This window comes from Dermacentor andersoni, chromosome 9, assembly GCF_023375885.2.
Source record: "Dermacentor andersoni chromosome 9, qqDerAnde1_hic_scaffold, whole genome shotgun sequence".
NCBI lineage: Eukaryota > Metazoa > Arthropoda > Arachnida > Ixodida > Ixodidae > Dermacentor > Dermacentor andersoni.
The window spans coordinates 25752077-25768510 of record NC_092822.1 but is presented as its reverse complement, the minus strand read 5'-3'; the positions used below and the strand labels follow the sequence as shown (position 1 = coordinate 25768510).

Below are 16434 nucleotides of genomic sequence, written 5' to 3'. Positions count from 1 at the left end.
TAAATACCCAATCAAAACGCTTCTTGAGCACACCGCTAGCAGACGCGTAGTGAGATTTGTTCAGACTTACGCGCGTGTGTATCGTTTCACGCCGTTTTAACGAGTGTCGGCACGCCGAAAAGGCGTCGCGACGCTGTCAAAGGCTCGCAAATTTGTTCGTTTTCGGGTGGCGGGTGTTCAATTGCCGGGAAACTGTGAGGCGACACCGATTCTTCCGCGTTTGGGCTAGGCCTACGCATAGGCCTAGCGCCCAAACGACAGCGCTGACGGGGTCGGTCGCCGGTGCAGAAAAAATAGAAAAATAAGAGTGCTGTGTGTGGTGTGCGGTGGGCGAGCGATGGCCACGCTCAGCCAAGGGAACAACAACTTCGCGTTTCACCAGTTCTCGAAAGACGTGGTCAAGTCGTCCGAGCCGACGGATAACTCTTGTGCCAAGGATCCGTCGACGACGCCGCAGCAGCAGCTCGAGCCGGGACAGGATGTGGTCGCGAGCGCGGGGGCGATGGAGCAACCGACCGCTGCCGCCGGCGTCAGCGAGACCGACTCGAGCCCCGTGATCGACATTGTGATAAACAACGTGGTCTGCAGCTTCAGTGTGCGCTGCCACCTCAACCTGCGCCAGATCGCTTTGACTGCTTCCAACGTGGAATATCGGCGCGAGAACGGCGTAAGTCATCCGCCCTTTCTGCAGCTTTTTTTTTCGTTCGTTCTGCATCCCCCTTTGTCCACGGTCGTCTCTGACGGGCGTTCTAGGCAGCAGTGCCGCACGCGTGTTTGCTGCGAAGCGTAACGGTACTGCTACTGCGATTCACTTCCTCTGGTCGGCGCCGTCAAGCAGCCCTTTGTCTAGATGGCGCCGAGAACAAAAAGAGCAAAAGCGTAACAAAAAAAAGGAACCTTGAGAATCGCCGATCTGCACGACACCGCATGTCTGTCATGGCCCGCTCTTTCGAAACTGCGCCCGCCCTCCTTCAGTCTTCGTGCAGTGATGACGACTCGTCATTGTTTCGGCGGCGGTCTGCGCGATCACGATATTTTTTTTCTTTTTATGTGCACGCGCCCGGGGGCCTCGCATTTAGCCACCCCGCACGGCTTCCTTTTCGCCTTCCTCTTCAAGCGCTCGTAGCTTAATTTACTGCGATTGCCCACGGCCTCAGCCACCGGGCATCCATCCTACGTTATTTATCGTCGCTACCGCGCACTCTCTTGGTCTTTTCTTTTTTTTTTTCTCCAGCTTTTTTTGTTTCCCGTCCTCCCCACCCATCATCCCGCCGTTTCTAAAAATACGGAAATGCGTCCAACCTATTTCTTTGCCGCGGTTACTGAGAGACGGATGCGGTGCAAGTTAAAAGGCGCCATCCAGTGCGAGGTAAACAGCGGGCCCATTCGGGCCGGCTATCGTTCCTATTTGGGTCTCGTGTTCCATTGTGGGGTGCGCGCACCCTACGCCCACATCTCGCACCTTGCGGTCTCGATAGGCGCTGTTTCGATGCGCATGGCCTCGGTGCGGCGTCTCGTTGTGTGTCAAGGTGCGCTTTCGTTGCAAGACGTTTTTGCCAAACGCCGCGCTGCGTGCTACCAATACCGAAATGGAAGTCAACACCGCCAGAAATGCACGAATAATATAATACCAAAGCTCGGCGCGATCGAACGCGTCGAGCTTTGAAACAGCGTCGATAAAGCAATTAGGACAGTACCAACAGTCTCAGAGGCCTCCCCAGCGAAATCGCAAAGCAACGCTGGCGCTTTTACGTAATGAGCGATTGGAACGAATGTGGCTGGCGTCTCGAAAAAAAAAAAAAAAGCGCATGCCTCGTCGCAGCTTTTTATGGCGTTGCCCCATTTCGCTTCGAAATTAACCAACCACCCGAGTATGTTGTGATGCCGATCTGCGAGCGGGCATTGATCTGGCCCTCCAATCGGGAGAAGCGATAGGAAAACGCAAGGTGTGTCGGCATGCCCCGTAATTGCTTTTCTTTTGTCGTCTGAAAGACTTGATTGCGGAAGTCTGGCCTCCTCCAGGCCGCTACCGCGGATTCAGGCGCCGAGCTCAGGTGCGAGCTTCCGAGCCGAATCAGCGCAGTACCCTGCGCTCCCGTCTTTGTTCGCTGCTTCCGTTTCTTTCTTTCTTTCCATTTTTTTTCGCACTCTTACATTTCGCTTACGTTCGGTATCGTCTCTCTCTCTGCCCCGCCTATTTTACATCCTACTCGTTTTTGTGAAGCGAGGGTCGGTAAAGTAAGCGCAAACCTAGGCAGTATACCTCGCTGCCACGCTGACAAAACGCAAGAGGTTGGGGCACTCGTCAGAACTCTTACGGGAGCGAGCTCCGAAATTCTCGAAAGACCGCTGTACCGCACCGATAATAGCAGCAAATACGTCATCTCGTCTAGCTTGAAAGGTGTTGCTCCGACAGCTGGCGTTCGTTTGTTTGTTCTCTCTTTTTGCACGTTGCCTGGATGCCGACGCGACCGCGTCTTCCGTTTCCACACATTGTATCAAGCGTTTCATCTTCGCTGACCGCCCTCTGCGCTTTGTTCTTGACCTGAAGGCGGTTTGGGCGGTGCGTGGAGCGGCGGCTGAGAATGAGGGGGAGGTGGGTGGGTGGGGGGTAGGCAGGTGAGCAAGAAGGCAGTGAGCGAATTGCGTAAGAACATTAATGGCGGCGGCGTACCCCCCCCCCCCCCCCCCCCCCCTCCTGTGAAAAATAAAGACACAATATGAAGACGGCGGCCTGCACAAGACTCTAGACATCGTGGTTGAACGTAGAGGTGTCTGGGTTAGGTTAGAAGACCGAAGGTGGCGTTTATTTGGGGGTGGGGGATGGCACGGCGTTGCAATACGCCGGGTAGAAACGGTTGGCGCTGCACTTCGCTAGCGTAGCATCACCTCGCCGGTGCGATGACCTCGAACTCCTCACAGGGCGATGGGAGAGGGAGTAAAATCTTCCGCCCCCGGCCTTCCGTTTTTCATCGGGCATGCCTTGTGTCCGGCGTACCGACCTGTCGATACACATTCTGTCTTGTTAACGTTAAAGAACCTTCCCGGAATATGCAGGTCCAAAGTTAGATCAAAATGTGGTCAGTGTCTGTGAAGCCCCAGGGTTCCGAGACAGCACTGAAATTTGTAAACATCGGTTCGACATACGTAAACAATATTTAGAAGATTGGCGACCCGTAAAGCACGCTGAACGATGTACATGGCCCCCGGGGTGTGCGCTTATTGAAGAGTGGTGAATAAAACGTTTAATGACATTAAAAGTCGCGAATTATCGTCATTGCTGGAGGCACTTGGCACCGCCCCGTTTGAAATGGGAATTCACTTTATCGTATTCGCCCTAGTTTTTGGATCTGTAGCCGACTGCTTGTAACGTGTACAATTCAGAAAGCATAGGGTAGTGCGCATTCTTATTTTATTGCAGTTGTAAAACCATGTCCGCGTGCGTATTAGACGATGCATAAAACCGCGATAGTGCTATATTACTTGGTGGATGTGTGGTCAAACTTAGTTAAAACACACACACACAAAAAAAAAAAAAAACGGCTGCCGTCATTTTGCGACGTGCGTGAAAGCCGTTTAGCGAGATGGTTGACGAAGTCGTTTAGATTGCGTCGTAAAGATTCATCACAAGGTTTGCGCGATAATAGTTCAAGTATATAAAGGTCACCGGCGCTTCCTGACGATTTGTATTTATCGCGAAGTTGTTCCCACGAAGGAAAAAAAAAAAGATACAGTTCGGCATCGACGGTTTTCGATGCGCACGAACGGACTTTGATCGAAGTCAATGACCACTGAAGGCGCGCTAGTAACATCGGTGTAGCGGGAAACGCCGGACGTATGTTCAATGAGCGCCTGATTAGACGCACCGTCGCCGACCTTGCCTGTCGTGCGAACATTACTACACACTGATCGGCGCACCTTTTTAATTTTGCTCTCATTATTGTGTCGACAGACGTGCGATCATTTGTAACTTGCATGTATATGCGGTTAGGAAACGGAGTCGCGTGAAACGTTGTAGTTGGAAAATGGAGGGTTGGGGGGTGATGCTACACAGATCAAATCTGTTAGTAGCCCATCTGTCGTTATTGCGAAGCAGTTTGCAACGTGCCATGCCCGCAAATGTTAGGGAAAGCCATGTTAAGAGATATGGCATGAACGACTACATTCTGTCCTGCCCTCTTGTGCATCCTGCACAGCACGTCTATAGACCTGGAGGGACTTACTATTTTTTAAAAATAATATGTTGCATGCTTGAAAGATATGGTTGATGTTGCGACTACTGGAGGTGGCTGCCATAATTAGCAAAACGATTTGTGATGGCTGTGGTAGTACACTACTTGGCTCTGTTCTGCAGTTCTCTGCTGCTCCAGACTTCCCAATGATCTTGGCATCTATGTGCGAAGCAGTGACAGCTATGGCTCACTTTGCCAACCAGAAAGGCTTCTCAGTTGTTGGCTTTTGATTTCCTGTTATGCAATGTTGACTGAATGGAAGCTTGATCATGGAAGAATTGCCAATGTGCAATGGGTGAGCCCTTCCCTGGAACATGCGGCTGCTCCTCGTCACAAATTGGCCGATATGAGCCTTAGCGTAGGCTGCATTGCAGGTAGTTGGCGAGACAAACTATAGTTGTAGCTGTTAGTGGGCCTACAAGAGACCATTTAACTCCAGATATCCAAAATCCTGTGCAGTGCTCACAACCAATAGACGATGTGCAACCCTGAAAGTGCACTTCACACACCTCGTTTGACTTAACCAAATTGGCGGACCTCAGGCTAGAATCGTAATGTAGGCTAGTGACGTCACTAGTGACAACATGCGGGCTGGTGACATCATTCCTTCTGCTTCCGCCTTTCTTCTCTCGTATCGTTGCGTCATTCCTGTTTACAGAACTGCCACAACTAATTTTGCTTTAAGTCATCACAGAAGCTTTCACAAAGTTCTCAGAACCTGTGCTTCAGTGTCATGCAAATCTTTTTTTTTCACTTTGTCCTGCAGTCTAAATAAGAAGCATGTGGCCTTAAGTGACGGGGAGAAGTGCGCGACTCTGCATGTGCTGTAGATTCTAGAGTGGCACAAGAACTGTGGTACATAGTCGGTAATAGTGTACTTTCTGGGTAACCTTTCTGGGTAGTTGTAAGTTTGTGTATTTCAGTGCCAGTTTGAATGTTTGGTAAATGCTCTACCACCAAGTTGAAAAATAAGAAATGCGCTTTTGCTTTTCAACAGATGCTGACAATGAAGATTAGGACTCCTTACACAACTGCCAGCATGTGGTCCTCGGGCAAAATCACCTGCACTGGGGCCACCAGGTAAGCTGCTGCTGGCCACTGTGGCCCACATCATAATGTCATCGTCAAAATACATGATGTTGCATATCATCATCACAATACATGATGTTGCTTTCACACCCACGTGGTTGGATGCTCTTACACTAATCTTGATCTTGTGGCTTTTGCGGTGAAGTAGAAATGAACTGTGAAAGGTCACGTTCGAAATTTTAGTCCGTTGTTGAGGTGTCGAAAGCATTGATGGCAACATAGAAAAAGAAAACAGAAAAACCTGACAAATATATTTTTGCTGCCTACCGAGAATGTGGTGCGTAATTCTTGGTATGGATACAGTTACACGTCATGTTGGAGGATCGCTAGAGCGGCGAAAAGGTTTGCCATTACACAATGCTTACTGCCGTGCCGGCAACGTCGCAGAACCTTTGAGTGATGATCGAGCGTCCACCTGTAGTATATATTGTACAGTTGAATGCCTCTAGAACAAAGTGATGTGCATAATGGTAGACTCTGCAGGTCCCAGACAAATTCATATCGTTTATATATATGTATATATATCGTGAATGCCCCTACAGTGAAAACCACTGCAGCACATTTGCCTGCATAATGAAAGAATTTGGGTGCCCCGGGGTGGCCGATTTGTTGCAGTACAATGAATGCATGTGGCACTGCCACTAAGGTGTGGCGAGCACAGGGAGTAACGGTTGTCACAACAAATATAGCCAGGGAGTGTCCGGATGCCGCAGCAGCATAGTATGACGTAATAGTTCTGCAGAAACTCGCAAGGTAGAGAGAAGTAATTAATAAAGTAAAAATGAGACATCCATTGCTACAAAGGAAACCCATACGGGTTCCCCGAAAGAAAAGCCTTGCTGTTGAAGGAAAATTCATCCTGGTTCAGGACTCGAGGAACCTATATGGGTGTGTGAACCTGTCTCATTTTCTCTTTATTAAGTAGCATAGTAGTTGAGCAGTTCTCCATCGTTGAAAGGTTGTAAATTATCTGTGCTTTTGTGAGTGGCCACAGACGGGCGAAACATCACAAGCTCTTTATCTCCTGTTCCAAAGTTCATAATGCGGTCATTGGACAGCGGCACCAATTTTATCACCTTTTGCAATGCTGGACACAAGCTTATAAATCACCATAGAAGCTGTTTATTGCCTGTTCAAAGTCCTTGGCACACAATATAAATAGTGTCAAAATCATCACCTTTTGCAATACTCAAAAGGGGTGAGAGCCTTCTGACCTGCTGATAAGCATGAAATCCTAATCATATGTGACAGATGCGGCACTTGCCCAATGAAGATTTAGTTGAAAGATTGCAGTGGGTGGCGGGAGCGCATATTTTAATGCTTCAAGGTGAGATAGCAGAGCACAGATGCCGCCGTGCATATTTGCAAGAGGACCACTGTTAAGTAATTGCCAATCAGCTCTGGAGCTGAAAAGTTGGCAAACTGTATCTAAGGGCACTTGCAAACATATTTTCTTGAAAACTGAGAACACACTTGAATGAGGGCAACACCTTTTGATAAATATATTCCTGAAGAAAATTTTGTAGAGGAACTAATAATAACAGAGACATGATGAATGCTGTGTTTATTTTACCTGTTCCTGGCTGACACAATGTTTTCGTAGCCTACCTTGGTACTATTCAGTTGTATTTTTTTTTTTTTAAGAATCCCTGTTAAGGGAAGTTCCCACTGACCATCGATTAATTGGTCAGCGAACATCTTCATCAACAATTGGCATTACGTGCACACGTGTTTGCTTCCGCATTTCCTTCGGGAGTGTTCATTCCGTTGCCCTTTGTGTTTCAGTGAGGAAACTGCCAAGCTGGCAGCAAGACGGTACGCGCGCATCCTCCAGAAGCTGGGCTTCCGGGTCAAGTTCATGAACTACCGAGTGGTGAACGTCCTAGGCACCTGCACCATGCCATTTGCCATCAAACTCATTCCATTCTCTCAAAACAACCGGGCTCTTGCCAGGTAAGCAGTCTCGAACCTTGAAGATGTGCTAATGCTATAAGTGATGCAATCGGAACTCTGTGATGAAGATACCCAGAGAAAACAGAAATGTTTTTATTTTTGTATCTACAGCGAATACCTATAGGATTCAGTACATGTCATGTTTTTTGACAGCAAAACAACTGCACGACTGTCTTGCATTAAAAGAGCGATGACATGAAATTTTGTGTCTAGCCGAATTTTTTGGATGTTTTTCAAGTAGCTCTTGACTTTGTAAAACAGTATGAAGCCTCAATTTCTTGATGGTGCCACAACTAGTCCTTAACTCTTTTCCTACCATGGTGAAAATAGCTATTTTTTGTAGGTTACGGCAGTTTTTTTTCTTTTTTTTGATAGAACTACTGCACTTAATATTTTATGTAATGCATAAACAAAAAGCAGAGTGAATGCACTTTTCACACATAAAAGGTTTAGTAACGAGATGTATGTCATAAAAAATATAAATTGTCAGAATCAAGATTGTGGGATAAAATTTAACAAAGTTTGTAAAGACACGCTTGTATCTACTAAGAAAGAAATGTAAAAAAAAATTGAGATATACAAAATGTATTGCTGTCTAATAGGCACTATACGGAAATATATTTCATTGGACAGGTATTTTTCATTAGACAGCTCTGCAACTGCAAGCACTACAGTTGAGCGTGCCGTGTGTCAAAGCAGTTCCTCAATGTAAAACAGAAGAATGTTGCATTCTTTGCAGTAAACTATTGTTTTCTGCTCAGTTTTCCTATCACCGTAGCATTTCTTGCAATTTCTATAGCTCTCTCTTGGCAGGCTCTCAAGCACTCCAAACGACAACAAAAACAGGCCCAAGCAAAAACAAAACCATCCGTGCTGGTTTGTGTCATCGTCGCTCTGAGTTAGTTCGTCAAAAAGGCAGCAGCATCCTTGCTGCCTCGAACTTGCTGCTGCTCGATCCATTGATAAAATCGGCCGCAGACGCAGCGGAATCATGAGATTTCGAAGTGCATGCACAACTTCTGGAGGCGGCCATCTTTGCTTTCTACTTTGACAATAGCCGAACTTCGGAGTGTCTTCAGAAATCACTGCCAAGCGGGAAAAAAGCGAACTGATTGGGAAACAAAAATATAGTTCTCCTCCTTCACGTCCAATAGTGCAGTGCGTCTATGAATGCCGTGGAAGGTCTCGAAAGCGGCGTTACAAACCATTGGTAGCAGGCTAACAATGCCAAATGGGTGCAGTAGGGAAAGAGTCAAAACCTGTTTGGACTTCCTAGGCGGTTCTCTGACAGATTACCTTGATACAGCCTGCATCACTTGTAATTTTTGTTTTATTCTTTTGGTCTCTGGGACGATTCTTAATGTAAGTGCTTTCTTTCCTCCCTCTCTTGTGTAGCTACGAGCCAGAGTTACATCCCGGTGTCACGTACAAGATCAAAGATCTGAAGGCCACCCTGAAAATCTTCTCCACGGGCAGCATCACAGTCACAGGTAGGCTGGTGTCTATGCACTTATTGCCATGCAATGCAGCCGAAGGCAATGGCTTGTGTTGGCAAATTTGTAATGAGAGCTGTGGGAGCATTCCAGAGAAGGGAACGGAGTTTACCCATTGTGTGCCACTGATCCTTCCGTAAATCTTCCATTCAGTCATTATCGCACGGAGGGCCATCGACAGTGCAGAACCTTGTAGGCAGCTTAAATACTCTACTTGAAATACTGTATCGTAAATACTTTCCAAGGTAACTTGGTAAACTTGGTACTCAACTCATTCCCTGCCATGGGGAAGATGTGTGTTTTGTAGGTTACGCCACATTTTTTTTTTTTCTGAAGGAACTACTGCACTCAATATTTTATGAAATACATAAACAAAAGGCAGTATGAATGCACTTCTCGCACATAAAGGTTTTATTGAAGAGATATATGTCATAAAAAAGATATAAGTTGCCAGAATCAAGACTGTGGGATAAAATTGAACCAAGTATGTAAAGACACGCTTGTATCTACTAAGAAGTGTAAAAAAAGATATTGTGAGATATACAATATGTATTGCCGCCTAAGTGGCACTTTTCATTGAGCAGGTATTCCACTACAAAAATTTAACTGCAAGCATTACAGTTGGACATGCCGGACTGCGGCCGCCAATGTTCTGGGCTGGCTTGCATAGTCAGTGCTCTCAGAGTCAAAGCCCGACGAAAAAGCAGCATCCTCAGATTCTCTGCTGCTCGATCCATCAATAAAATCGACTGCAGACGCATCGGAATTGCGATATCTGCGATATTTCTATGTGTGTGCACTGTTTATGGAGGCAGCCATTTTCCTTCCTACTTTAACAATAGTGAAACAGGAGTGTGTCCAAAAATTAATGCCTGGCGGGAAGCAAGCAAACTGCTTAGAAAACAAAAATATAGTTCTCCCCCTTCACGTCCGATGGTGCAGCGTGTCTGTGTGCAAGGCGGAAGGTCTCGAAAGTGGTGTTTCAAACCATCGATATCGATGGTGGACGGCCATTTTTTCTTTCTACTTTAACAATCACGAAAATTTCGGAGCATGTTCGAAAATCGCTGCGTGGCGGGGAAAAAACGTGAACTGCTTCGAAAACCAAAATAAAGTTACGGCGAGCCTGCTGCCAAAGAAAGCATAAACATGCTATCATCATCGTGGAAGTCAGTGGAGCGACCATAGGCGATGGATATAGTCGATTTCGTCCTTCCTCCATAGCTGCTTTTGCCAGTTCTTGCTCTTTTGTTGCATTTTGCTTCAGCTTAGGTTGCAATGTACTGCCACTGTGTGGTTGTTCCTTGTGCCTCTTGTGCTGCAGTTGGGCACTTCTCGTACTACCGTGGCACAGAGCTCGCTCTAGGAGGTTGCCAGATCAAAAAGAAGCCTTGGATAATATAAGGTCCCACATTGTGTAGCATAGTTGTTGAGTCAGTGGCACTTTATAAATACCTCGTAATACTCAACCGCTGACGCATAATTTGGACTTGAGGGGGACTTGCAATACTGCACAATGAGAAAAGATTCCGTGGTTGTCATTTAAACAGCTTTCACATGATCCAAGGCACAGTTCTGCCGGAGAAATTTTGCATGTTAGCTGTAAAGAAAACTGCCCTAAACTGTAACTTCGGTTTAGTAACCCACTTTCAAGGGTGTTGTCTGCTTTGCATGCCCTTATTCCACAATATGTTTTAGTAGATTTCCCTTGCTTGTTTGAAGCGCCGTGAATGCCTGTTGCAAGTTGAAATGATAGAAGCAGCTTCATACTGCAATATACGCAGAGGGAAAGTCATTAAGTTACATAACATAGAAGCGAGTACAAAAATTTTTATTTCTAATGCCTCTTTGGTGTGCATAAGCCAGCTTTACTATATTTATTGACTATCTATATCAGTTAAAATTTGTTCTGATTGAAACTGCATGTTAACTTGGACAAGAAGAAACAAGAGAAGCAGATGGCAGGTCTACCTGCTTTTCTCATTTCTTCTTGTCCGAGTTAGCGCGCTGTTTCAATCCGAATGCTTTACCAGCGAGCCCAAATTTGAACTATGCGGTATCTGCTATACAGAGGTTTGGCTGCAGTGCCACATGCACTGCATAACCAGTCTGTAATAACCAGCTTGTGAAATTTTGGATTATGTGCAGAGCTGCTTGATACTTCGGACATTACAGTCGCCAACCGTTTATTCGGACCTCACGGGGACTGCGGAAATGTCAGAATAAACAGGTGTCCGAAAAAGCAGATTAAGAATAAAAAGCATGAAATCCTTTATTTCCACGCACTTATTCGGGCTCGGTAGTAGGCTTGAAGAAATCGTGAATGCACCATTGCACGTTGTTCCGTTTACACGCAATCAGATAAGCGTGAATCTCGGAGAGGGTCGTACGGTCACTATAGGCGGCTGAAAGCACAGTCACTTCTTGCACACGCTCCGCATGCGACGGCAGCGTAGCACATGGTGCATCATCTTCCGACTCGAAGTGATCGTCCGGCGGCGCAGCAGAAACCTGACAAATGATCTCGTCGTCGTCGAGTTCTGCGCATGTCAGTACAGCAGTATCGGCACCTGTTAAACTCAAATGAGGCGGTGTCCAGAATCGCAAAGCAGCCTTGGCGCAGGTCTCGGCAGAACATCTTCGGCGTCAGTTGAAAGGTGTTGCAAGAGGTTGCAAGGTGTCCGAACTTTCGGCAGTCGTTATACATTATGGTCTATGGGGAGAATGGCGGTGCCGCGAAGCAGTCCAAATAATCGAGCACGTCCGAATTTTTGGAGTCCGAAAAATCTGTCGGCGACTGTATTCCGTATGTGCTGTACCATAAATGTGGTGGCCGTGAGCAAAAATGGTGCTGTTCAGGCCATCGTCTGCACCTTCATTGGCAACTCGATGTGTTGGCTCTCTAGGCCACTTCTCATCTTGTTCCAACAGTGAGGTGATCTTGGTCAGCTTGGCACCAGGGCCCAACTTACTGTTGCAATCTCTCTGTATTGGGACACAGCATGAAAGAGTGGAAACATTCGTTTAATTTGAGAATTTGTAGAAGTGAATGGGGGAAAATGCGTTTGTTTTTGCTTGGCTGACATTGTAGGGTTTCATTCGGGGAATCCTAAGGTGTTGTTCGTGGAAACTCAAGGGGTCGGGGGGTCCACAGAGCCCAGTTTGGGAACCCCTGCTTTAGGGTGTGCACAATGTTTGTCCCTTGCATAGGAGATAAGACCCTCCTCAAATTTCAGTTACTGATATTGCACAGATATCACGTCCATTGCTTATGCATGTCATCTATTTTAGTCTGTTTTGTGTTTATACATTCAAGTGTGTTGCATCTGTTTCATATCACTGAATCATTGCAGGTAGAGGCTGTTTGATCAACCAACTGCTATTTGCCCCATAGACAGCTAAGCCTTGCATCTAGGGGTGTGCGAGTATTTGAGAATTTCTAGTATTGTCGAATGCTATATTTTTTAATATTCAAATTACATTCGACAACTAGATATTCGAAAATTTTCGAGTATATTGCTGGCTGTATGGGAGCAGACATGGTCCTGAGCGTTTATTTCTATCTAACATCATAAAAATATGTAACATGACTATCTATCTATATATCCAACATAGGAAATTTCGCCTGTAAAACATGCTTAGCCACTGGACATTTAAGCTCTGCAGGAAAGCCAGCGTCTCAGTAGCAAGGGGCACGGGTCTGGGAACAGCGACGGGGCACTCTTTTGGAGGTTCCACCCCCCAGTCCTGAGCTTATTGCTTGACAGCAGTTGGGATGAGTGACAACTGGTACAGGGTCAAATGCCTCTGAGCTTATGTGAAATTGATGCGGTTTAATGAGGCACAGGTTGGTGATAACGGACAACTAGCAGAAATTATTCAGTTTTCCAAAGCTAACATGAGCCCAATACAATCTTTTAGTATAACGGCTTACTAGTTTAATTTCTTTACCAATGTCAGTGTAATTGCAATATTAAAATAAACCAGCCTTCTAATAAGTGCATGTGCATATCATTATTCAATATTCAGTGCTAAGTATTTGTATTTGATTCGTATTCGAAAATTTTGATATTTGCACACCTCTACTTGCATCACCTATGCCACACTTTTCATAATGAGCCTGCGATGGTTGGGTCCTCATCCCTCTTTCTTCTTTCTCCATGGTGTAGAATGCAGTCAGCGACCAATTTTTCGGACATCCGTGATAATTGGGATGCCTCTGCGGCACCTCCACGTACCCCATAGAGCCAATGTGTATAAGGACGTCTGTGTTTTTTTTTTTTTTTTTTTTTTGGACGTTGGAGTCCAATTGCCGCTATTTTGGTTACCTATCTTGCAGCCTCTAACCAGCACTTGCGTATGCCGATGTGCTGGCAGCTGTAATAGTTGTTTTGTGCTGTTTTTAGGCCTAGCTGGGCTAGCCACCTTAGCTTAGCCTAGCTGCCTTGATATTTGCTACCAAGCTTCCTCCTGTTCGATGCAGTGTTCTAAAATGAAGCTTTCTTTGCCTCTTCCTTCGACTTTTCCATTGTTGCTGTCGCTGTACAGCATAGGAGAAAATAAGTAAATATTTCATGCCTCTTACGGTACCATTTTTCAAAAGAGTGTTCCATCTCAAAGGATACATATATAGGAGCAAGATCATGCTGGAGGTTTTCAAAATGCTTCCGAATTCTGCACACAGCACTTCCAAGTGCTTCCATACTTTTTTAAGCAGATCCTAGGATACCACCACTTCGTCACAGTCCACAGTAAGGACTGCAATATAAGGGGGTAGTCATTTTTAGTGTTTACTGCTTTCACATGCATTGCCCACTGTAAAAGCCCTATATAAAATAGCTTGCAATCGCGTTCATAAACCTGCTCCAAAAGCTGCTCCAAAATGGGTTGGGCCGGTAGCATCACTGTAATTGGTTCAAAGTAGAAAACAATGTGCACGCAAACCCAACGCAAGCCTGACTTGCTTCAGACTCCGGAAATAGGAAAATGATAAACTTTCAGAGTTCATCTGCACAAAATAGTAATTTATTTACATATAATATTCATCGTCATCACTCTTGACAGCTCTTCATCACTATGGGCCATAACATGTCATCGAAGTGGTTCTTTCTTTGCATTTGACCTTCTGCATTTCTGCGGAAAGTCAACTTTGCTGTCAACTTACAAGGAGAACTTCACTGTCATTGTAAACTATATGTCGCCCATGCCTAAACTAGCCACCATTTCACCGGTTCGTTCTGGACGCATGTGCGTTGCATAAGTCCAAAAACATCTGACGTGGCTCCATTTCTGCAAACTTAGCACGTCGATTGCCACTAGCTTAGTAAAATAAATAACTTACGTAATGAAAGTGCCCTCTTGTTAATTCCAACCTACGCAAAAATTTGTCCTCTCACCATCATGTGATGGCGATAGCAGTTGTCTCTATAGTAGGATGTTGCAGTAGAATAGTTTCTTTGACAGTAAGATATTGCCGATATCCTGAACACGGCTTCGATTTCTTACTGGTGCACAGGCAAATCTCAATCTCCCACTTTTTTTTTTTTATTAAGGTGTATGTTAAAATCGGGTAAATATCACATTTGCACTCTAGGTTGAGCATGGAACTTCATGACAAACCTCTGTGTCTCGTGCTCTTTGCAGCACCCAGTGTGGCCAACGTCCAGCACGCCATCGAACAGATTTTCCCGCTTGTCTACGAGTTCCGAAAGGAGCGAGGACCCGAAGACGTGGCACGCATGGCATTACGTGCTCAGCGCAACGCCAACAACCGGCCACAGCCGCGAAACCACCAAGCGAATGCCATAGCTGCCATCGAGGAGGACTACGACTCCCTCGAAGACGAGGAGGAGCTAGACGAGGAGGAACTGATGGACTACCCCAATTCCGACGAGAGCTGGGACTAAGGACAGACGACGAAGCACGGGTGTTTTTGTAGTAGCCTTTCTCTTCAGCGCCACCGACTCGCCCGTCAACGTCGAACCGACGTTCTCGCAGCGGAACCGCCGAAGTCGCTACGGAGCAGGCTCGCCACAGCGTGCCTGTCGACGACCTCTTCCCTCGAGCATGCGCGGCTTGTCTCGTGGCAGCTCTCTAGTCGTCACAAAACATGCGTGGGATGTGGCGGTGCACCACAACATGTTTCTCTGGACTTCTGGGAGGGGTAGGGGTTAAAAAGAACGAGTCGAAAAGAGTGTATTTTGGGTGGCGGAGGGTGCTCCGTTGTCCTCCGCCTCCTCTGCCTGCACTAGTGCAGTGCGTGTCCGAGCTGCCTTTTTTTTGCGGAGCGTAGAAGGTGGCTCTTTTGCCCGTCCTTCTAGTCCGGCACTTCCTTCCTTCACCTCAAAGAAGCAAGGTTACACGAGTGTGTTTCTTAGTTGAGATAGGCTCGTCTCTTCCACGTACAACATGTCCATCGTCCCCGACCCTCCTGTTCGTGTGTGTGTTACCTAGGCCTTGAGACTGTCTGCCCAGCTATGTTGCCATGCTCCCACAGCCCCAAGGTTTTCCTTGTCTTTCTTTCTTTCTTTTTTTTGCTCTCTTCCTCATGTTCTAAGCATTAGGAATCTTTTTTGTTGAGTGACCATTGTAGCAGGGAATCCCGTTCTCATTGTTGAAAGGAGAGACACATCTTTGTCAGTAGCATCGGAACAAAGTGTCACTGAGAATATGTGCTTGTGTTTGCACAACTGTTGCACTGCCCCTGCCCCCCCCCCTTCTCCCCCCCCCATCCCGCAAGGAGCTAGTGGTTCCCCAAAACACCTGAACCAAAGTCATCGTCAAGCCCGTGCATGTTGATGGGCCGAATGCGCGGCATCTGGTCTTAAAAATAACAATAATAAAGAAACGCCATGGCGAGCGGTTCAGTCCGACGTCAGTTGCAGGTAGAGCAATAATTTGATTTGTTGCTACAACTGAGGGCCTCATTATTTTGCCGCCAACTAGAGGGAAATACGCCTCGGGTGTGGATTTTTTTTTTTCCCAGAAGAGGACGTTGTGTTCACGTGCCCACTAGAGACTCTCGAAGGAGCAAACTGGAACTGCTTTCTGCATTTTAATGTGGGTGTTCTGCTATGACAGGCGTGGAAAGCTTAATTTTTTTTTTTTTTTACATATAGCAGTTGCCATCTTTTGCTTGTGGGTGCATTAGTGCTGTGGATGCGTGTGGCGGTTGCATGGACGTAGTATGAGTCTTTTTTTTTTTAATTTGAGTGTCGGACCTTGTGAAATAAACATGCCTTTTTTTTACCATGAATGAGCTCGGTTACTAGAACCCACGATGCTTTCCTGAAAAGATGGCCATCATGTGGGTGCTCAAACACAGTTGTTACTGGGGCTTGCCATGGACATAGGCACATATTATTGCAGTCTACTGATAAGCAGTAGAGTTCCTGTATCTGTCTGCAGAAAGACCATAGATAATACAATAGAACAGTAATTTATGGCTTGAGTGCTGAAAGTGACCATTTTATTGTTTTAGCATTTGTTAGTGGTTGCTGGCATTATGTTGTGCCACTCTGCTACACCATACTTAGTTACCTAAAGGGACACTAAAGCGAAACAATAAATCAGTTTAGACTAATGAAGGATTGTTTGAGAACCCTGCAGGCAGTCATTTAAAAAAAAATTGTTTATTAGATGAGAAAATGAAGGTCCAAGTATGAGCA

At 46.1% G+C, this 16434-nt stretch overlaps 1 protein-coding gene across 1 annotated transcript; it reads left to right on the top strand.

The window, feature by feature from the left end:
- Nucleotides 1-2: 2 nt before the first annotated feature.
- LOC126527333 (TATA box-binding protein-like 1) lies at nucleotides 3-16022 on the top strand. The gene is made up of 5 exons (XM_050175123.2): nucleotides 3-667; nucleotides 5230-5312; nucleotides 7107-7274; nucleotides 8670-8764; nucleotides 14411-16022. The coding sequence occupies exons 1-5, from the start codon at nucleotides 338-340 to the stop codon at nucleotides 14671-14673; spliced, it is 939 nt and encodes a 312-aa protein (XP_050031080.1). The 5' UTR covers nucleotides 3-337; the 3' UTR covers nucleotides 14674-16022.
- The last annotated feature ends 412 nt before the right edge of the window (nucleotides 16023-16434 follow it).